Here is a 23,011-nt window from a genome sequence, read left to right as displayed (position 1 = left end):
AATAATAAATATGACAACAACAATAAACTTTGTCATAATAATAATAATAATAATTATTATTATTATTATTATAATAATAATAATTACGACACAATTAGTAAAAAGTCTCAAAAATCTAAATCTTCGTCTTCACCTTTGTCTTCATCTTGATCTTAATCTTCTTGTTTAGCATCATCGTCATCATCGTCATCATCATCGTCATCGTCATCATCATCATCATCATCATCATCATCATCATCCTCTGTCTGAAAATCAGATTCTGCAACACCTTCTAAATTTGATTCACGAATTTCAGTTAGATCTACATCTATCATTGCTCCACATGGATCTCGTAGAGTAGGAATGTTATATTCCTCAGTTTGAACCGCATTATAAACTTTCTCTTGTTGATATGTTGTATCCTTCCAGTGTTCATCGATTTTTCTTCGTGCTTTGGTTTTACATACAGCCCACCAATCAGCTTTGTCACGTTTCAAACTAGGATATGATGCATAATATACTTGAATTGCTTGTTGTGCTAACACAAATGGTTCATATTTCTTATACCTTTTCTTGTGATTTATTTCAACCAAATTAAACTTCGTATGTACCTTCATTCCTTTGACGGGGTCGAACCACATGCACTTAAATAACACAACCCGCATTAATGGTCCGGGGTACTCTATTTCGATGATTTCATCCAACAAGCCATAAAAATCATCTTTTGAACTACCACAATTGGATGACCGAACACACACACCACTATTCATTGTGGCTTTTTCCATTCCATATTCTCGAGTGTGAAAATTGTACCCGTTTATGAAATATGCTGGCCAACTTCGTATGCTTGACTGTGGACCCCATGACAGATAATATAGTAATCCTTGCTCTTCAACTTGATCATGATTACTGTGAACCTAAGATTACACACGCAAAGTCAATAATATATATTTAAATGATGTATAAAATATTAATAACTTGGTTTTGGTCTATAGGCAACTTACATATGTTTTGAACCATGCTGCAAATTGTTCATTGCACAAACGGTCGAACTCATTTGGTGGTAGTCCATACATTGAATTTTGAAAAATCCTATTAACAATTTACATTTAAATATTAGTAAATATTTGACACGCAATACATATATTTGCAAAAATATACACTTACTGGAAGTATGGCTCCACTTCTGGACAGTTCAGTAAAATATAGGTATGGGCTGCCTGCCGTTCTTCGCCTGTTAAGCAACGAAACTGACATGCGCCGCTTGGTCGACCGAGATAATTGAAAATAGAGAATGATTTGCAATTGGGATCGATGGGACCCTCATCATTTCTTCCTGCTCTCCGCCTCTTGCACTGCACGTGCGGCTCAAAATAGTATGATGCAAATGTTGTCACTTCTTCTACAATATATGTATTACAAATTGAAGCTTCAACACATGCCTTATTCTTCACTTTTTTCTTCAAATGATATAAGAGCCTTGTTGCAATAGAAAGAAGTTTATCAGAACATAATATATAATAAAGTATTTTGAATTTTATTTTGAAAAAATTTTTACCTCTCAAATGGATACATCCATCGAAATTGGACGGGACCTGCAACTTTAGCCTCATAAGGCAAGTGAACTAGGAGATGCTCCATTGAATCAAAAAACGATGGAGGAAATATCCTTTCTAAATTGCAAAGAATAATTGGAATGTCTCTCTCCAGTTTCTCCATGTGTGATGCTTTTAACACTGTTGAGCAAATATCATGGAGGAAATTACTTAACTCTGTAATGGCGCCCCATACAAAGTTTGGTAGAAATTCCTTCAAAGCTATTGGAATTAGTCTTTCCATAAATATGTGACAATCATGACTCTTTAATCCTGTCAACTTGCATTCGTTCAAATCAACACATCTCCCGATGTTCGAAGCATATCCATCAGGAAACCGCACAGATTTCAACCATTGACAAACGACTCGTCTCTGCTCCTTATCCAATGTATAAACTGCTTTTGGTTTTGGTCCCCTGCTGCTTGCATCCACATCTAATGTTGGCCGATCACAAATATCTCTCATATCTTTTCTTGCATTCAAGTTGTCTTTTGTTTTTCCCGTGACATCCATCACAGTATTTATGACATTGTCGAAAACATTCTTTTCAATGTGCATAACGTCAAGATTATGATGAATAAAATGAGCTTTCCAATATGGTAGATCCCAAAATATACTGCGTTTAGTCCACTTATGTGCACTTCCGTACGCAATAGTTGTGCCATGAGGGTTTTCAACAACAGTTGGAAAGTCCTGCACTTGCTCCCATATTTGATCACCAGTCAACCTCAATGGTGGAGGAGTTCTTTCAATCCTATTATTGATGAACTCTTTTTTATTCCTTCTGAATGTATGATTCATCGGCAAAAATTGTCTGTGACAGTCAAAATAGCAAGGCTTCTTACCATGTCTTAATCTGAATGACTTCGATCTCTCCAAACATATCGGACATCCTAAGATCCCAGCTTTACTCCATCCAGATAACATTCCATAAGCTGGAAAGTCATTTATCGTTCAAAGAAGAGCAGTCTTCATTACAAATGTTTGATTAGTAGAAACATCATACGTAACGACACCTTCATTCCATAGCCGTTGTAACTCTTCAATCAATGGTTGTATATAAACATCTATCAACTTTTTCGGATTTTGCGGCCCGGTCACGATCAATGTCAAAAACATATAAGGTGTCTTCATGCACATACCGGGTGGAAGATTGTACGGAGTTAAGATAACTGGCCAACATGAATAACTTTTCCCTGATTTTCCAAATGGGGCAAATCCATCAGCACAGAGACCTAACCTAATATTTCGAGGCTCTATCGCAAATTCAAGGTATGTTCTATCAAAATATTTCCATGCCTCTGCATCTGAAGGATGACACATTAGACCCTCTTCTGTTTCATGATTTGCATGCCAAGTCATGTGTTCAGCAGTGGCTTGAGACGCATAAAGCCTTTGTAATATGGGGATTAAGGGCGGATAAAACATTTGCTTGCATGGTCTACGCTTCGATTACGACCTTGCCTCCCGTTCCCGTTAATCTTGTACCTAGGTTGGCTACGTAATTTGCAAGATTCTGCATTTTCATCATCTCTCCAATATAACATACAACCCCTACTACATACATCAATCCTTTCAACTGGAAGACCTAAGTTATCCACTAACTTCTTCATATCGTAAAAATCACTTGGCATTATGTTATCACGAGGCATTACTTCTCGCATTACTTCAACAAAAGAGTTAAAGCAATTCTCAGACACATTATGCTCTGCCTTGATATTTAACAATCTTGCTGTCACTGATAACGAAGTATGATTGTCACAACCTGCCCATAAAGGTTCATCTGCTGCTTTCAACACTTCCCAGAACTGATTAGATGGAAACGTTTCATTACACACATTCTCATCAAAACTTGTTACTCCTATTTCTTCAAATTGTTCAAGTCTTGGAGTAAAACTAGTACTTGCATGGTTTGGATCTGAATTATGACCAGCTGCATCAATCACCATCTTCTGCTATGGGTTCATTTGGTCATAATAGCTACATTCTTGCCTAACTGAAAATTGGTCACTTATTCGATATCCTTCATCAGATATAAATGGTTCACCATGACAAGTCCAATTATAGTAGTTCGGAGTAAACCCAAATCTACAAAGATGTTCTCTAACTGTATCACATACATGAAATTTACCATTACTGCACTTTCTACACGGACACCTTAACTTATTTCCATCCATCAACTCATATTTACTACTAGCAAAGTCCAAAAATAGTTCCAACCCAGTACGAAACTCATCGGTCAATCCTCGACGTCCAGGTAAGTTCTTATTATACATCCAAGCCCTGTCTCTTTGCATTGTCTATATAAAAATAACAAAATCTCGTAAAATATTAATGCCAAAAAATTTTCGATATTAAAACCATAAAATTCTAAAAATTAAATTTTTGTTTTTGCCTAAACAATTATTTTGAAATTGAAAAAATTAAAACAATTGACTTACCCAAGTATTTCACTGAAATCTTTGTAGTACAAAGTGCTCAATTTGACGAGAATTGCAACGTTCACTTCATCCGCGAGACTTTCAAATGAATACGTACCTACAAAAAAAAATTGAATTCAGATTTTATTTTTTTATAATAATTTTTTTTCCCCAATTTTTTTTAATAATTTTTTTTTCGAATTTTTTTCCCAAATTTTTTTTCCTTCATTTTTTTCTCCGGTCCAGGCGACCGGGCGACCGGCCGGCGAGTTGAACCCGCCGGCCATGGCCGATCTGGACCTCGCGGCGAGGTCCGGGGTCGCCGCTCGACCTCGCCGCGAGGTCCAATGGGCGGCCATGGCCGCCGACCTCGCCGCCGAGCGGCCATGGCGCGCTCGACCTCGGCGCCCGTGATCCGGGCGGCGAGGTCGAGCGGCCATGGCCGCCTCTGACCTCGCGGCCCAAATCGGGCGGCGAGGCCCAAGCTCAACCTCGCCGCCTAGATCTGGGCGGCAAGGTCGAGCGGCCATGGTCGCTGCTCGACCTCGCCGCGAGGTCCAGATCTGGCCATGGCCGCCGCTGGACCTCGCAGCGAGGTCCAGATCTGGCCATGGCTGCCGCTGGACCTCGCGGGCGAGGTCCGGGCCAGCCCCATGGCGAGGCCGCTCGGCTCGCCCGGATCCGGGCGAGGTCCAGCCGCCCCGCCCATGGCCGGCGCGCTGCGCCTGGGACCGCAACCGCGACGAAGTCGAAAAAAAAAAAAAAAAAAAAAAACTCAATAAAATAACAAAAAGGAAAAACCACCAAACCCCAAACTTTCACTTGTGACACATTTACCCGAACTTTTTGTGACACAAAACCCCAACTTTGTTATTTGTGACACATTTACGATATACATTGTCCATGGGCATTTCGTCTTTTAGCTTTTTCTTTTCTTTTTACTTTTTTTTCTTCCGCGAGGGCGGCCCTCGCCGGCGTCAGCGAGGCTCGCCCTCGCTCGCCGTGCGAGGCGAGCCCGCCCGACGCCGGCAGCGAGGCGAGGCTCGCTGGCGCGGGCGAGCCTCGCCCGGCTCCGGGCGAGGGCGAGGCTCGCCCGACGCCGGCGAGCCTCGCCCGCCCGGGCGAGCGAGGGCGAGGCTCGCCCTCCTCGCCCTCCTCGCCCAAAGCGAGGGCGAGGCTCGCCCGCCCCTCCTCGCCTAGGCCGGGCGAGCTCGCCCGACGCCGGCGAGCCTCGCCTCGCTCGCCGGCGTCGGGCGGGGCTCGCCCTCGCCCGGGCGAGCGAGGGCGAGCCTCGCTCGACGCCGGCAAGGGGCCCTCGCGGAAAGAAAAAAAAAGTAAAAAGAAAAAGAAAAAGCTAAAAAGACGAAAATGCCCATGGACAATGTATATCGGGGTAAATGTGTCACAAATAACAAAGTTTGGGGTTTTTGGTGTCACAAAAAAAAGTTCGGGGTAAATGTGTCACAAGTGGGAAAGTTTGGGGTTTTTTGTGGTTTTTTCCCTAACAAAAATTTGAAAATAGTTTTGCCCAAATTAATCACACCACTTACCGGTAGAAAAGGTTCACCGAGATAGATTTTTGCGCGTGCGGAGAGATTTATCGAGAGGAAGGGATAACAGCGAATAGGGAGAGGAAGGGAGAACAGCTAATAGGGATAAGAGGAATTAGCAGAGAGAGAGAAATTGGTTCTACAAGTAGAGGAGAATTAGCGACGAATAACAATTCGTTGCTAATTCCGTCGCAAAATAACCACGAATTTTTTTTCTTGGTAAATTTCGTCGCAAATTAGCGACGACATTTATTTTTCGTTGCAAATTAGAAACGGAAAAACATTCGTCGGCAATTTCGTCGCAAATTAGCTACGAATGTTTTTTCGTGGCAAATTTCGTCGCAAATTAGCCATGAATGTTTTTTCGTGGCAAATTCTGTCGCAAATTAGCCACGAATTTTTTTCGTGGCAAAATCCGTCGCAAATTTTCCACGAATTTTTTTTCGTGGTAAATTTCGTCGCAAATTTGCGACGATTTTTTTTCCGTGGTAGATTCCGTCGCAAATTAGCCACGAATTTTTTTTCGTCGCAAAATTCGTCGGAAATTTGCGACGAATTATTTTTCGTGGCTAATTTGCGACGGATAATATATTCGTCGCAAATTACGTCGCAATTAGCCACGAAAAATAATTCGTCGCAAATTTCCGTGGCTAAATCCTTGTTTTTTTGTAGTGTTATTATAAAAAAACCCGGTGTATGTACCTCAAATACATGTGAAACATTGAGTCCTCTGGGTTTCATGCGAAAGGTTCTTAAGATTGTCTAAGCTATAAAAGATAGGAGGGGATTAAAACGTTCCACACAGTGATATGGAAGATAGTGCACGATACACCAAGATGGAGCTATTAAAATGATTAAAATACAAAAAAAGGAATGGTCTTATTGCGGGAAAAGTGTAAAATAAGTCCTAAATCGTTTGCATTGATGTCAATTTAGTCCTAAACCTTTTGCATTGATGCCAATTTAGTCCTAAACCTTTTTTTGATGCCAATTTAGTCCTAAACCTTTTGCATTGGTGCCAATTTAGTCCTAAACCTTTTTTTGGTGCTAATTCAGTCCTAAACATTTTGCATTGGTGCCAACTCAGTCCTAAACCTTGTTGTCTTTGTGCCAATTCAATCCTTTCGGCCAAATTTGGCCGGATTTTACCGACGTGGACGTCGGCCGGTCACCGATGCTGACGTGGACAACTTTTAATAATATTTTAATATTTTTTGAATATTTTTTTTATTCTTTTATTCTTTATTTTTCCCTCCCTCCTTCCTCCAGCCGGTCATCGGACGGACCGGCGACAGGCCAGAGGGCAGAGGCCGGTGAGGCCGACCTCACCGACGGCTGGGTGAGGCATGACCTCGCCAGATCTGGCGAGGTCCAGCCTCACCCAACCACGGCGAGGCTCGCCTTCGCCGTCGCTGGCGAGGGCGAGCCTCGCCAGTGGCCGGCGAGGACCTCGCGGGCCTCTGGCCTCACCGGCGACCAACTGGAGGAAGGAGGGAGGGGAGAGAAAAAAAAAGAAGAAAAAGAAGAAATAAAAATTTTAAAAAATATTAAAATATTATTAAAAGTTGTCCACATCAGCGTCAGTGATCGGCCGCCGGCCGGCTGATGTCCACGTCAGCAAAATCCGGCCAAAATTGATCGGAAGGACTGGATTGGCATAAAGACAAAAAAGTTTAGGATTGAATTGGCACAAAAAAAAGGTTTAGGACTAAATTGGCACCAATGCAAAATGTTTAAGACTAAATTGGTACAAAAAAAAAGGTTTAGGACTAAATTGGCATAAATTCAAAAGGTTTAGGACTTTTTTGGCGCTTTCCCCGTCTTATTGCATCATCGCTTGAAAAAGAAGATTGAACGACTAGCAGCATTATTAAGGGTAGTATATAGATTTTCCCTCCCAACTATGTTTATCCTAATAATAATTTCCTAAATGAGCTTGCAAGTTATGCAAGTATTATTGGTGGGTTCAGTGCGGGATATTAGCTGTCAATTTCGACGTGTTTCTTGTCCTTTTCTGCATAAACTAAACTTTTGATGTGTAGCCCACTGGGTTTCATGTGGAAATTTTATGTAGCTCAGCAGATAAATGGTCCAAAGTTCATTTGGGTGCTTGAAAATATATCTCAAAGAGACCTCATCATCACCATCCTCAAAGTGATACTTTCTCTGTACATCCATGCATGCATGCATGATGATGAATTACCACTAGCATTTTGATCAAAAAGGAGAAAAAGAAAATCTACTAATGAAGTTAACGATGGTGATACTGAATATAACTCGTAAGGGTTTCTTCCAAAGTAGCCTGTTGGATTTTTAGCACTGTACATGGATCTGTTGCTAGCACTAGCTCTATGTGCCCATTGAGACATGCTTTCAGCGTCGCATGCCATCCGAAACTTATGGCTTTTTGTGGTCACTATTGTTAACACAATGATATTTCGAGGAAGAAAACCACGTTCCTCACTTTTCTGTATTTCTTCTTATTAAGTTTACAATGACCTAGAAGCGTATATATATACAAAGAAAAGAAAGAATCTTAAAAAATATATCCTCTAAACTAGCTAACTATAATCCTTGATTCTAGCTAATTACAATCATAAATATATTTTACAGCTCATTCTCACACTCCCCCTCAAGTTGGTGCATAGATGTCGTGAATGCCCAACTTGTCAAGTGAGCTGTAGAAGATCCTGCTTGATACAGCCTTCGTCAGAATATCTGCCAACTGATCTTCAGATCGTACAAATGGAAATCGAATCACTTTGGCGTCCAAGTTTTGCTTGATAAAATGACGGTCCACTTCAACATGTTTGGTACGGTCATGTTGAACTGGATTATGAGAGATATCAATTGCTGCTTTGTTATCACTGAACAACTTCATCTCGGCTTTAGGAGCGAACCCAATCTCTGACATTAACTTCTTAAGCCATAGGAGCTCACACACCCCTTTGGCCATCCCTCTAAATTCAGCCTCGCACTTGATAATGCTACTACTTTCTGTTTCTTGCTTCTCCAAGTAACTAAGTTTCCTCCCACAAAAGTGAAGTATCCTGAAGTTGATCTTCGGTCATGAACACTCCCGGCCCAGTCCGCGTCAGTAAATCCTTCGATTTCAAGATGACCCCTTTTTAAGAACCTCAAACCGCGTCCTGGAGAAGACTTCAAGTAGCGAAGTATACGCAACACTGCATTCATATGATCTTCACTTGGGGCATGCATAAACTGGCTAACAATACTCACCGCATATGCAATATCAGGACGAGTATGCGACAGATAAATTAGTTTGCCAACTAACCTTTGATATCTTTCTTTATTTGTTGGCACTTGATCCGGATACTCCCAAGTCTATGGTTCTCGAACAATTGGTGTGTCTGCAGTTTGCAATCCAACATTCCCACCTCTGCCAATAAATCTAGCACATACTTTCTTTGTGAGAGAAATATTCCCCCTGTCGACCTTGCTACTTCAATCCCTAGGAAGTATTTCAACCCCCCAAGATTTTTCATCTCAAACTCCTCAGAAAGTTTCTCTTGAAGCTTAGATATTTCTATCAAATCATCTCCAGTGATAATCATATCATCAACATAGATAATCAACATTGTAACCTTCCCTTGATGTCGTTTTAGAAACAATGTGTGATCTGAGTCACTTTGGGAATATCCATACCTCTTCATCGCCAAAGTGAACCGGCCAAACCATGCTCGTGGAGACTGCTTCAGACCATACAATGATCTCTCTAACTTACACACCGCCTCAGACTGTGAGGATGAAGAATAACCTGGCGGAACATCCATATAAATCTCTTCTTCGAGATTACCGTGAAGAAATGCATTCTTGACATCATACTGGTGTAGTGGCCAGTCTAAATTAGCAGCAAGAGACAACAAGACCCGAACAGTATTAAGTTTAGCAACCGAAGAAAATGTCTCTTGATAGTCAATTCCGTAAGCTTGCGTATACCCCTTTGCTACTAGTCTTGCCTTGTACCTCTCAATCGATCCATCTGCTTTGTACTTCACGGAAAAGACCCACTTACATCCCACAGTCTTCTTTCCCTTGGGTAAATCTACTAGCTTCCAGGTCTCATTTTTTTTCAATGCAGCCATCTCCTCCTCCATTGCTTGAACCCACTTGGGATCTTTCAGAGCATCCTGTACCCCTTCTGAATACGAACTGCGGACACGTTCGATATAAATGCCTTTACTGGGCCTGACAACCTTTTGGTTGACACATAATTTGCAATAGGATATGTACATCTCTTTTCTTCAGCATCCGGCGAATATCTATTTGGAGGCTTACCTCGATTGTGTCTAGCAGGTAATTTATATCCCACAGAAGTATTAAGCTCATCAAAGATACAAGAAGGAGTAGGAGAGGTTACCTCAGGAATATTCTCAGGAGTTGAGTCGAGTACTGGAGAAGAGAGAAGCTGTTCTTCATGATTTTGCTCCTGTAGAAGTTGGCCACCCTCAGATGATACCTCTTCTACTTCCTCAGATGATACCACCGCCTCAGACGATGTCTTCTCCACACCCCCAGACGATGCCTCTTCCGTCCCCTCAGACGATGCTTTCTCCACCCCTCCAGATAATATACTACCATGCTCTTCCGCCCCTTCAGACGATACTTTCTCCACCCCTCCAGATAATGTACTACCAGGAAACTCCCACCAATTCGCCCTTTCTATCTGTATCTCCCCCTGAAAGGAAGAATGGGAACTCGGATAAAAAGATTCAGCTTCCACAAACGAGACATCCATAGTCACATAGGTTCGCCGGGTAGAAGAGTCATAGCAACGATATCCCTTCTGGTGTGTACCATACCCCAAGAACAGACATCGTAGTGCACAAGGATCAAGTTTCGTTCGCTGATTCTTTGGGATATGAACAAATGCAACACACCCAAACACCTGAGGAGGGATGGTCAGGACTGAAGGTAAAGGCACATATGTGGACAAAGTCTATAGTGGTGTTTGAAAGTTTAACACTTTAGACGGCATCCGATTGAGGAGATGGACAGCTGTAGTCACACTATTGTCCCAAAATCTCTGAGGCACATGACTTTCAATCAACAGAGCTCGAGCTGTCTCAAGGATATGTCTATTCTTTCTCTCTGCCACACCATTCTGCTGAGGTGTTTGAGAGCAAGATGACTCATGAATCATGCCATGTTGTTGAAAATACTCCTTAAGGTATTCATTCATGTACTCCCCACCATTATCACTTCTTAGAACTTTGATCTGTCCACTAAATTGGGTCTGTAACATAGTATGAAAATTTCTAAATATCTTGGCAACCTCATTCTTACTTTTCAGCAAGAAAAGCCATGTCATTCTAGTACAGTCGTCAACAAATATCACAAACCACCTACAACCCGAAACAGCAGTAATAGGAGATGGACCCCAAACATCTGAATGTATCAAAGAGAAAGGAGCTTCACTTTTATTCAAACTTATAGGAAAAGGAACTCTATGACTCTTAGCCAATATACAAGTCTGACATTGCAAATTTAAATCCTTCAAATTCAAAAACAATTCAGGAAATAATCGCTTCAAATAACCAAATGACGGATGTCCCAACCGTCGATGCCAAAGCCAAATCTGTTTTTCTCTACTGATGGATGTACTGCTAGCATGATTTGCACTCCCGGAACTGAAGTCATCCACATAATACAACCCCCCTCTCTTAGTATCACGCCCAATTATCTCTTTCGTGAGAATATCCTGAAACAAACAAAAGTGGGGATACATTATAACAGCACAATTCAAATCTTCAGTAACTTGTCCTACCGAAATCAATTTGGTCGATAATGAAGGGACAAGCAAGGTGTTAGGAAGAGAAAAAGCAGGAGAAATCGCAACAACTCCAGCCCCAGTCACCGGATAGGTGTATGTCGCGACCTCCTCGAACCGGCCCCGCCACCTAAGGTGGTTAGGCTAATGGATTACTAAGTTAAACCTAGCTCGAGCTCTCCCAAGCCCATACCAATTCGCGACTTAAGTTTAAGTTATTAACATGGAAATCAATTTCACCTAGGAGTCGCCACTAATCAGTTTTTGGTGGGTCGATTAGACACCCAAATGAAACACGGGAGAAATGCTTCACTTCTACGAACCAGAGATTCAATGGGTACGGGGACTTGATTACACTAGCGATCTACTAGTGCCCTTTCGGTACCTAAACTTGATTACTTGCAAATTAACGTACCGGGCAACCTATCGAAAAGCCTAAAGCTCGTCCTAACCATGCTAAAAATGGAAAATAACAACCAATGTGTTTAAAGTGCACAACCAAAAATAAACAACTAGTGACTTATCATCGTCTCTAGAAAGGAAAATGCAATCAAAAGCCCCAAGGTAAAGCCCTAATAGCTTGTCCGATTTTTGAGAATTTTTTAAAGGATTTTCTCAATTTTTACGAATTTTAAACTAAGCCCATAATGAAATTAAAACTAATATCTAGTGAAATCAAGCCCAAAAGAGATTTCTGAACATTTCCTAATTTTCTAATTTTTTTGGAATTTTTCCGAATTTTTTTGAATTTTTGAATTTTTTAATGTTTTTTTTAATGTTTTTCAGACTTTTAATATTTTTTTTGGGTTTTAAAACATTTTCGAATTTTTTTTGGAATTTTAATTAACTTTTTTTAAATTTTTTAATATTTTTTAATTTCGGGATATTTTAATATTTTTAATAATGTAATAATTCCGGACCGGGTCCCTTGACCCGATCCGCCCAACACCTGACCCGGGATCCCCATTCCCCACTCCTTTTCTATTTTTTATTCTTTTCTTTTGGTTTTCCTTTTTTCTTTTTCTTTTGTTTGTTTTTCTTTTTTCTATTTTTCATTACTCTCCTTCATCCCTGCATGTCTTTTTGCCCATGCACGTGAACTTCTTCCATAATGTCCCCTCCTTTGCTGGGACTTCTTCCGAGAGCTTCCCCCGCACGCAAACTTCCACCGTGACTACGCCAGGGGACGCCCACCGCCGGCCGTCGGCTCGGGCCGCCAGCGTCGACGACCGGCGCCGGCCTTACGCTGTCATCGCCGGCCGACACTCCGGCAACAACACCGGTGGCTGAAAACGAGCATATCTCCGCACTTTTCGACAATCCAACATTCGACCCCAACAATGGACGCTAAGTCTGAACACACAAGCATACACGCACAAAGTAAAACGTATAAAACTAACACGGTGGGGCTCCAAACTAAGGCGTCGCCGGGAACGAACAGCAACTCCAACTCATGTGCTCGTCCATCGCCATGGCCGACGTCGGGGAAACGATTTTCGTGCCACAAAAACACACGAAGTCGCAAAGGCAGTCACCCAACATTAGTCTTAAGACAAACAGAACGCAAATCGAAGGTCCTACGGACTGATTTCATGTTTTCTCAGTTTCGGACCACACTTTGACATTTTATCGAACGGGTGGTATACGAGTTCAAGCGAAGGCTTTAGGCCGCGATTCAAGGTGTTCCTTGGCTCAAACGTGATGGGTGAAGCTTTAGACAATCACAGTGGTCACGGTTTGCAATAGAATGCTACACAATCATACACGCGGATCTGGCATTTCAAGTTTGAGGGGCTTCATTGAGGCATTTTAACAAACAGGTGCTAGGCGCTTAGAAAAGGGAGCTACAGAGACGACTTTAACAAGATTGATGGCCATTTTTCGACATACAACGCTCAAGTTGGGCTCATGCAGTGTCAAACAAGTGTTAGTCTCCGTCGACGGGGCCAGACGATCACCAAATGGACTCGGTGCGCCCAGCACCCGAGAGGCAGGGGAGAAACAGGGGAAGTGCGAGGGTCTCACCTGCTCGCAGCTGGTCGGTAGCCAAGCGGCGGTCGGAGGCTCGTTGGCGGCACCTCAGGGTCTCCTTCAGGCGGATGGGGACCCTCCGCTCTCAAGTTTTCCCCCGAACTCTCTTGGTCTCTTCCTACTTCTCCCCCAAAACTCTTTCCAAAACTCTCTTCTTCTTTTTTGCTGTCTGTTCTCTCCTCTCACTTTCAAAAACTCCACCGCCTCCTCTTTTTTTCCGAGCTCCCTGTTTCTCCTCTTCTCCCTCTGGAACCCTCCCTCTCCCCTTTTTCTGTCCTTTCCCCCTTTTTCTTCTTTTTCGCAAGTGTCAGAGGGAGAGTCACGGGAAAGAGCTCCCCTTTGTTTTCTCTCTCTTTTTTTTTATAATTATTTTATGTAAATAAAAATAAAAAAGAAGTAAAATAAAAGCGAAAATATGTTTCACTAAATCTATTAATGCAAATACGCCTAATATCTACATGCCACATAATTTAATGAAAATATTTTTGTTTAGGGGTTAAAAATCAATCCCTAATTTTTCATGCAATGAAACCCTAAATGAATAGGCAAAATTTAGGTGTCAACAAAGTGTATCCATTAGCATTTGAGATACTGTCACGTCTTGGTTTTGAAGTATGAACAAAGTCATCGAGTAAATGTCATGTGATCGTAGCTCCCGAATCAATAACCCAGTGATTGCAATCAACTTATTAGAACTAACCAAAGCACTTCCATGGTTACCTCCCGACATCAAATTCTAAGGATCAACGTGAGGTATCAGTGACAGTTGAGGCTCAGCAGTTGCTAAAGAAGCTTTCCCTTTTCCTTCTGCTTGCTTTCGAGCTTTCAACTCTTTCCACCAATCTGGATACCCATGAAGCTTAAAGCACGTCTCCTTGGTATGCTTAGAATTACCACAATTCGAGCAACCTCCCCCCGGAGAAATTTTCTGGCGTAGTGCCGAGCTAGGCTTTCCCCCTTCCTGCGTAACTCCTGGCTTCGCTATTTGCAACAGCGGTTCTTGATTTGTTTTGACATTCGTCCTATTCCCCCGAGATACCATGGCTGCCGAATCATGGATCGTGTCGCTGTTGGTCAGCATTACAATTTGTCTCATGTCTTCTCGACGGACACGCGCGTAGGCTTCTTCAACAAGAGGAAACGGCCGCATCTCGCAAAACATCTCGCTCTAACCTTGTCAAGACGATCGTCCAACCCATCAAGAAATATGTATACCCGATCTTCCTGTATAGCCATATTGTATCTTTCAATATCTTCAGGATACCGCATTGGGTTCGGACGGCGAAAGTCGATTTCTCTCCACAAGCCTTGAAGGTTGTTGTTAAATATGTCCTTGAATTTTATGTTCTCGGTCCGGTTCAACACCCGACCCGACATATTTTTGTGCGACACGAAAATTGAGATTTAGTTCGCGACGCGGAGAGTTGGGCCGATAGGCCCAACTCGTAGACGAACCAATGTTTCGGGGTTCGGGCGTAGCCCCGAGGAAAAATTCGGGAGCACTATTTATATCGCGGCTAGGTTTTCTCATTGATGTAGAGAGAGAATTTTATTTTCAGAGAGTTTTGTAAGCCGTGAGCTTTTGTCGTTGTTTCGACTTCGAAACCGTACTCTCTTTGATTATAGTGGAATTTTGTCTTGCCTCGCCCAGTGGATGTAGATCACGTTGTGATCGAACCACGTAAATCCTCGTGTTCTGTGTTTTCTTTTCGCGTTTGCTACAACAAACCGGTATCGAGCTACGTCCGATTCTAGGGTTCGAGCAAGATGGCATCTTTGAAGTTTCGAGATCTCATCTTTTGACGGACGAGAACAACTTCGGATTATGGAGAATAAAGATGAAGGCTTTATTGAGGCGAGAGGGTACTGTTAGTGGCGCTTGGACGGAAAATATCCAGACGATATGACCTCGGCCGAGATTGAAGAGATGGACGAGAAGGCGCATAGCGCGATCCAGTTGTCTCTTGATGACAAGGTTTTGCGAGAAGTCGCCGATGAAGAAACAACGACCGGTCTCGGAAGAAACTGGAAAGTCTCTATATGAAGAAATCTCTAACATCGAGACTTTATTTGAAGCATCTTTATACCCTAAAGATGCGCGAAGGTACGTCTGTTCAGAAACACTTGGATGAGTTTAATAAAATTGTTCGGATATGAAAAATCTAGATATTAAACTCGAGGATGAAGATCAAGCTTTGATCGTATTATGTTCACCGCCCGCCTCATACGAGAATTTTGTGAACTCGATGCTTTATGGACGTGAATCCATAACTTTGGAGGATGTCAAAGCATCTTTGAATTCTCGTTAACCGAGAACTAAATTGAATGGGAATACCAAGTGAAAACAAAGCGAGATGGTTTGTTTGTGAGAGGCGGACCAAGAGCGGGGATAAAGCTTTCCGAGGGAAATCATGATCGTTCAAAATCTAAGCCACCTGGAGATAAGATGAACGTTGAGTGCTACTATTGTCATAAAAAGGGACATTACAAGTCGATTGTCCTTCGCTCAAGAAAAAGGATAAGCGAAGATGGTCAAAAACAAGATTCGCGAATGTTGCAAACGAAAATGAGGCTAATGCGTCGACAGTGTTCTTACGGCATGCTCTGCATTAATTTGTCCAATGATGTTTGGATAATGGATTCGGGAGCATCATATCACATGTGCCCAAACAGGGAATGGTTCACCACATACGAGCCATTGAATGGTGGATCGGTCTTGATGGGGAATGATGCTTGTATGCAAAGTCGTGGGTATTGGTACTTGTCGGATTAAGTGCCACGACAAAGCAAGTAAGAACCTTGACCGAAGTAAGACATATACCAGACTTGAAGAGAAACCTTATCTCGTTGAGCAGTTTGGATTCCATTGGGTGTGCGTACTCAGGTGGAGGTGGAGTTCTCAAAGTTACAAAAGGCAATCTCGTTGTGATGAAAGGAAGCAAGGTGAATCACTTGTATCATTTGCAGGGTAGCACAGTTATGGGTCCTTCGATTGGCACAAGCAATTCTGTTTCGATAATGATAGAACGAAATTGTGGCACATGCGTTTGGGCCACATGAGTGAGCGTGGTATGTCGGGCTTTGAGTAAACGTGGTTTGCTTTGTGGGGAGCGAGACGACCTCGCTAGATTTCTCGTGAGCATTGTGTTCTTGGCAAGCAATGCGAGTCGATTCGATAGGACGCATTCGACAAAGAGCACACTCGACTATATCCATTCGATTTATGGGGACCAAGACAGTTCCATCTAAGGGTGGAGCTCTTTACTTTGTGACGTTCATTGACGATTATTCCAGAAAGGTTTGGGTTTACTTTCTGAAAAGAAAAAGTGATGTGTTTGAAACCTTCAAGAAGTGGAAAGCTCTTGTTGAGAATCGACAGGGAAGAAGATCAAACGTCTTAGGACCGATAATGGTCTTGAGTTACGTGGTGGCGATTTTAATGAATTACGTGCGGATGCAGTATTGTTCGACACCGTACAGTTAGACACACTCCACGACGAGAATGGAGTGGCGAACGTATGAACAGAACTCTATTGGAGAGAGCAAGATGCATGCTCTCTAATGCTGGCATGGAAAAGGATTTTGGGTTGAAGCATTAACACGGCTTGTTATCCGGTTAATCGCTCTCCTTCAACAAAGAATAGAATGCAAGACTCCTTTTGAGATGTGGTCGTAAGCCTTGTGATTACTCTAATCTAAAGGTTTTTGGATGCCCCGCTTATTATCATGTTAAGGATGGTAAGTTAGAACCTAGAGCAAAGAAATGTATTTTTGTTGGGTATGCTGATGGGGTGAAAGGTTATCATTTATGGTGCTAGGAACCTAACTCACCTAAGTTCATTATTAGTAGGGATGTTACATTTAATGAAATGCATATGCTTGATCAAAGGAAAGTTGCTGATGAGTTTGCAGGAAAACATGAGAGTGATATGAATGAGGTGGAGGTTCAGGTGGAGCTTCCAGAAAAGACCTCTCAGAATGTTTTGAATGAGCAAAATGCTTGTGTTGATTCAAGTTCAGATGAGGAAGCTGTAGATGAGGTGGAGCAGCCATACTCTATTGCTACTGGCAGAGAAAGGAGGCAGACTCGGCCTCCTCAGAAATATGGGTTCTCGATCCGGTGGCTTATGCTCTTACGACAGCGAAGATATGGGTATTCAGGAACTTTCTACCTATACGTAAGTCGTTACTTGCACGGAATCGAGAAATGGGCTATTGCTATGGTTGAGGAACTTGAATCACTTCACAAGAACCCGACTTGGGACTTGGTGCAGCTTGCCTAAGGGAAAAAGAGCCATCGGGTGTAAATGGGTCTTCAAGAAAAAGGAAGGAATTCCAGGTGTTGAAAATGCTAGATGCAAGGCTCGGCTCGTAGCTAAAGGCTACAACCGAAAAGAGGGAATTGATTATGACGAAGTTTTCTCCTCATGGTAAAACACACTTCCATTCGTGTGTTCTTGGCTATAGTTGCTCAATTTGACTTAGAGCTTGAGCAACTTGATGTGAAGATCGCTTACGCATGGCGAGCTTGAGGAAACTATTTATATGGCCCGCCCGAGGGCTATTATGTAGAAGGCAAGGAAGATCATGTTTGTAAATTGAAGAAATCCTTGTATGGTCCGGCAGTCACCAAGACAAAGGGTATAAGAGATTCGATGACTTTATGATAGGGAGTGGTTATCACAGGAGCAACTATGATAGTTGTGTTTACTTCAGGAAGGGTTCAGATGGATCCTTTGTCTATCTTCTCTTATACGTGGATGACATGCTCATTGCTGCAAAGAACATGTCAGAAGTGTTGATCTTGAAGAAACGGCTCAGTGAGGAGTTCGAGATGAAGGATCCGGGTCTGCCAAGAAGATCTTAGGAATGGAGATTCGGAGGGACGGGGAAAGGAGGAAGTTATATCTCTCGCAATGGCGGAGTTATATTGAGAAGGTACTTGAGAGGTTTGGCATGCAAAACGCTAAGCCCGTGAGTACACCGTTGGCATCCCATTTTAGACTTTCAGCTCTACATTCACCTCAATCGAGGTCGAGGAGGCTGCGATGTCTCGTGTCCCATACTCGGTGCGATCGGTAGCATTATGTATGCTATGGTATGTACTCGTCCGGACATTGCGCAGTGCTTAGTGTGGTTAGTAGATATATGGCGCATCCTGGAAAGGCCCATTGGCGAAAGGTGAAATGGATACTTAGGTATCTTAGAGGCTCCGCAGAGTTGGGCCTAGTGTTTGATAGAAAGCAGTTCCAACGGTACCTCAATCGTGGGATTTGTGGATTCCGATTATGCGAGGTGATCTCGATAAGAGGAGATCTTTGACTGGCTATCTTTTCACACTATCTAGTTCGGCTATTAGTTGGAGGTCAACCTTACGATCGACAGTTGCTTTGTCTACTACAGAGGCGAGTATATGGCAACGAAAGCGGTGAAAGAAGGTATTTGGTTAAGGAATCTTGTTCAGGAACTTGGGCTACAGCAGGAAGACAATTCGGTTGTCTTTTGCGACAATCAGAGTGCTATATACTTGATTAGAAATCAAGCATATCATGAGAGGACTAAGCACATCGATGTCGAGTATCACTTTATTCGAGAGGCGATTCTTTGAGAGAAATATGACAAGAAAAGAAAATTGGTACAGCTGACAATCCTGCTGATATGTTGACCAAGCCAGTCCCTGCCAACAAGTTTAAGCATTGCTTGAACTTGATTGGCATGTTCAGTTGAGTTTGCCCTTTTGGGGCTTTGGTGGAGAGGTAAATGACAGTTCTACATTTGTTTTTGAAGTGGATATGTTCTTTCGTTGCAGCCCTTGTTTCCTACATCGAGTTAGCTCACGTAGGCTTAGGGACGCCGAGAGAATGTGTTCGGCTTCTTGACTGTTTTATTTTGGGAAATTCAAGCCAAGGTGGAGATTTGTTAAATATGTCTTGAATTTTATGTTCTCGGTCCGGTTCAACACCCGACCTGACATATTTTTGTGCGACCCGAAAATTGAGATTTAGTTCGCGACGCGGAGAGTTGGGCCGATAGGCCCAACTCATAGACGAACCAATGTTTCGGGGGGTTCGGGGGCGTAGCCCCCAAGGAAAAATTTCGGGAGCACTATTTATACTGCGGCTAGGTTTTCTCATTGATGTAGAGAGAGAGAATTTTATTTTCAGAGAGTTTTGTAAGCCGTGAGCTTTTGTCGTTGTTTCGACTTCTGAAAACTGTACTCTCTTTGATTATAGTGGAATTTTGTCTTGCCTCGCCCGTGGACGTAGATCACGTTGTGATCGAACCACGTAAATCCTCGTGTTCTGTGTTTGCTTTTCCGCGTTGCTACAACAGTTGTTGTAGTACGCCTCAATTGGTCCTCCTCCTTGTCGCATCCGAGCAACACGCCTCTTCAAGTCATAAACCTGAGAGGCATCCGTTCCGTCAAAGAAAGTCGTTGCAATTGCATCCCAGACAGATTTCGCTGTTGGGAAGCGAATGAAATTGCCAATCAACGCCGAATCCATGGAGTTGATAAGCCATCCTTTCACAGTCGAGTCTTCTGTTTTCCACCTCCGAAAGCCGGTAGGCAGTGGCTGAGGAAGGTCTCCATTGATGTATCCCAGTTTGTCTTTACCAGTGATGTACATCTCGACAACCTGAGACCATAATCCATAGTTGGCTCCATCCAGTTTTCTTTTTCGCTCGCTTTCTCTATTGCGGGACCGCCGTAATCGAGGATTCACGTACAGTACTCACAAAGAGCAAACCCTTGGCTCTGATACCATGTTAACACAATGATATTTCAAGGAAGAAAACCACGTTCCTCACTTTTCTGTATTTCTTCTTATTAAGTTTACAATGACCTAAAAGCGTATATATATACAAAGAAAAAGAAAGAATCTTAAAAAATATATCCTCTAAACTAGCTAACTATAATCCTTGATTCTAGCTAATTACAATCATAAATATATTTTACAGCTCATTCTCACAACTATCGCTTCTGAAGATGAATGCTCAGATGAAACAGTTCGATAGGTTTCATGTGATATTGTTGAAGTGATTTGATAGTTTCTTGTTAATTGCTTGACTATGATCTACCTGTTTAAATTTATATATTCACAAATCTGTGGTTATCCAGTTATTGATTTGAAAGGAAGTCTCTGCGTAGATGTATTTGATGTCTCAAAATCAAGACCAAGGGACTGCGAACTTAAAGTACAGAAGGAAAGGGTTTTATAGACAACATCACTTAGAAAGACAGAACGATCGCTCTCATTGAGGGCTAGTACATAGTTTCGTGGGCGAGACCAAGGAAGAAGAAGACTGATTAGTGGATTATCTAATATCTATGTATGAAATAAAGCAGTCGGTTAAGCAAGAACAAATTCGGAATTATTAAGCAATATAAATATTGTTTGACCATAAATGAAGTACTTGGTTCTAAGCATGACCTTAAAATACTTCATCTTGGTCTTCGTCTGAATCTTGAAATCACCTGGATGTAAAACAAACAAAAGGGTATTCCCTCTCCCGGGGAAAACAAAGATACACGGGGAATTGGGGGTGTGAGGCGTGCGGGTACTAGCACATTATAATAAGAAACGCATCCGTGGAGCCTGCCGTCCCTGTATATCAAACGGACAGGCTGCGGAGACCCTCTTAGGAGCTTCGGCTCCATGTGCCTTTACAATTCAGCAATTGTTCCTTTCTTATTTTCGATATTGATCGATCGGAAATGCTTTTGCGCGAGGTTATCGGACAACTCATTTGATTCATATTGCCCCTGCAAATCCATATAGCATGATCGCAGGTTGGATTTCAGCATGGACTCGGCATACGCTTTTGATGATGGCCCCGCACAACCTCCCACTTCCCTGTTTTTTGAATATAATCTACTCTCTTCCAGGCTCTATCAACTCTCCCCACCTGAGGTTGGCGCCCGAATCTTCTTCCTTTTTTCTTTTTGTTTCTCCCCAAGTTTCTCTACGAAAGTCTCTGAATTGCACAGCACTTAGCAAATGTATAGGTGACATGAAAACGTATTTATGAGAAAAGTTGACTAGATTGTGGTTTAGCAAGTTGAGTTTAGGAATTTGACATGGATAAAGGTGGCAAAATGGCCAATCACACACTTTTTAACTCGAATATGTTGGGCTGAGTTGTTGCATATTAATAAAAAGAACTTGTATTAGAAAGGTTGAAATGGGTGTAAAGTCTAATCTCGTGCGGGTGTTAATGGGTTTAAGATAAACCCATTTTCGACCCACTTTCAACAATACAAAAAGAATGACATTATCAAATAATAGTCCGCCCCAACAGATTACACTAGTGTTGTACCCCATGCGGCATGTACTGTTCTTTTATTAGGGTTGGTTCGTCAACTTGAGGTTGCGGTTGCGGTTCGTTTTGAGGGATTCATCGGGATATGTCCCTATCATCATAGGAAGATAATAGAACGTTTTGTAGTTTTATTTCCTTTGAAATCACAACAATGGGTCGATTATAAGTAATCAATAGAGTAGCCACTGATCACTGTACATAGTTTTTATGAATTCAATAGCTTAAGTTAGGCTGAGAAATAGACTACGGATCCTAGATTTATCAAGGACTATTATGTGATGGGGTTGCTCTGGATGGCAAGTAAAAGTATAATTTGGAACGATAAAACAAGATCGCGGTTCTTGAGAGTATTGGTCGTGGTCGTAGTAAAAGTGACATATAATATCACTTACCTCGAAATTGAACTTATATTCCGATTCCCTTGTGGTGACTAATTGTGAATGTCGTAGGATTTGACGGGCCGTGGCCCATCCGTGACCAAGCTTGAGCTTGTCCGCAGGCCTACGACCTTTCGGCTTTCCATGTCAGACGACCCTTCAACTGAATGACCCTACAGCTTCCCTTGGCAGGCGTCCTTTGAGCTCCTCCACGCCTCTAGGGCCTCTTGAACTTCTTGTACAGCTATGTAATGATTGTATCGGTTCAAACACCATAGTTGGATCATGAGGGGATCAACGGTTCAGAATAGCCCCGCACTTGTATATATACGGAACTGTTGAAAATATGTCTCGAGTTTGAGCCCGAAGTGAAAATATAAATTTCGAGAAAAAAAAAAGGAACGAAAAAATCTGCTGCGCGTTGGACTGAGCGGCTGAATTTGGAAAGTGAATTGTGGAATTTGAGTTGGACTTTGACTCAGTCTAACAAAGGTCAGAGAAAGAAAAGGAAAATAGAAAGAATATTTTATTCTTTCCTAATTCTAGTGGGAGTCAGAGTTTGCCAAAAAAAGACGAAATACGAAAGTCCAAACTTGGACTTGTTGATCGAATCGTGAAATATCTTCTCCACATTGAGTCGGCCACCGTGTGGTCCTTTGCTGCGGAATATATATTGTAGGGAACGTCATGGCAGATGCAGTCCTGAAGCGCCCTAATGCGAGTGCCTGATAGTTGGAATACTACTGGAACTGCTGTTAATAATTCCTCTGAGTCAACAAGTTTGACATTTGATGGTGTTCGAGATTTAATTCTGAGTGAGGACATCCGTAGAAGAGAATATGGCGAACATGTATCTACTGCTTTAGTAGGTGAAAATAGAGGAAGAACTTGTACATGTGTTAGTAGAAGTGGTATGAACTCGAATAGACGAACTCAGTCTAGGAC

At 42.3% G+C, this 23,011-nt stretch overlaps 1 protein-coding gene across 1 annotated transcript in view; it reads left to right on the top strand.

The window, feature by feature from the left end:
• LOC115682519 (methyl jasmonate esterase 1-like) overlaps positions 1-23,011 on the top strand; it is a gene marked incomplete at its 5' end in the record, with an annotated part of 37,121 nt that overhangs the window by 6,915 nt on the left and 7,195 nt on the right. The window contains one exon of the mRNA XM_056308914.1: positions 21,149-21,279. Coding sequence (XP_056164889.1) covers positions 21,149-21,279 — 131 coding nt within the window. The remainder of the gene's footprint in view (positions 1-21,148; positions 21,280-23,011) is intronic.

Source organism: Syzygium oleosum, unplaced genomic scaffold, assembly GCF_021117445.2.
Source record: "Syzygium oleosum isolate NSW1041296 unplaced genomic scaffold, Sole_v2.1 Sole_v2.01, whole genome shotgun sequence".
Classification (NCBI taxonomy): domain Eukaryota; kingdom Viridiplantae; phylum Streptophyta; class Magnoliopsida; order Myrtales; family Myrtaceae; genus Syzygium; species Syzygium oleosum.
Note: the sequence above shows the minus strand (reverse complement) of the source record. Positions and strands in the feature narration are given on the sequence as shown.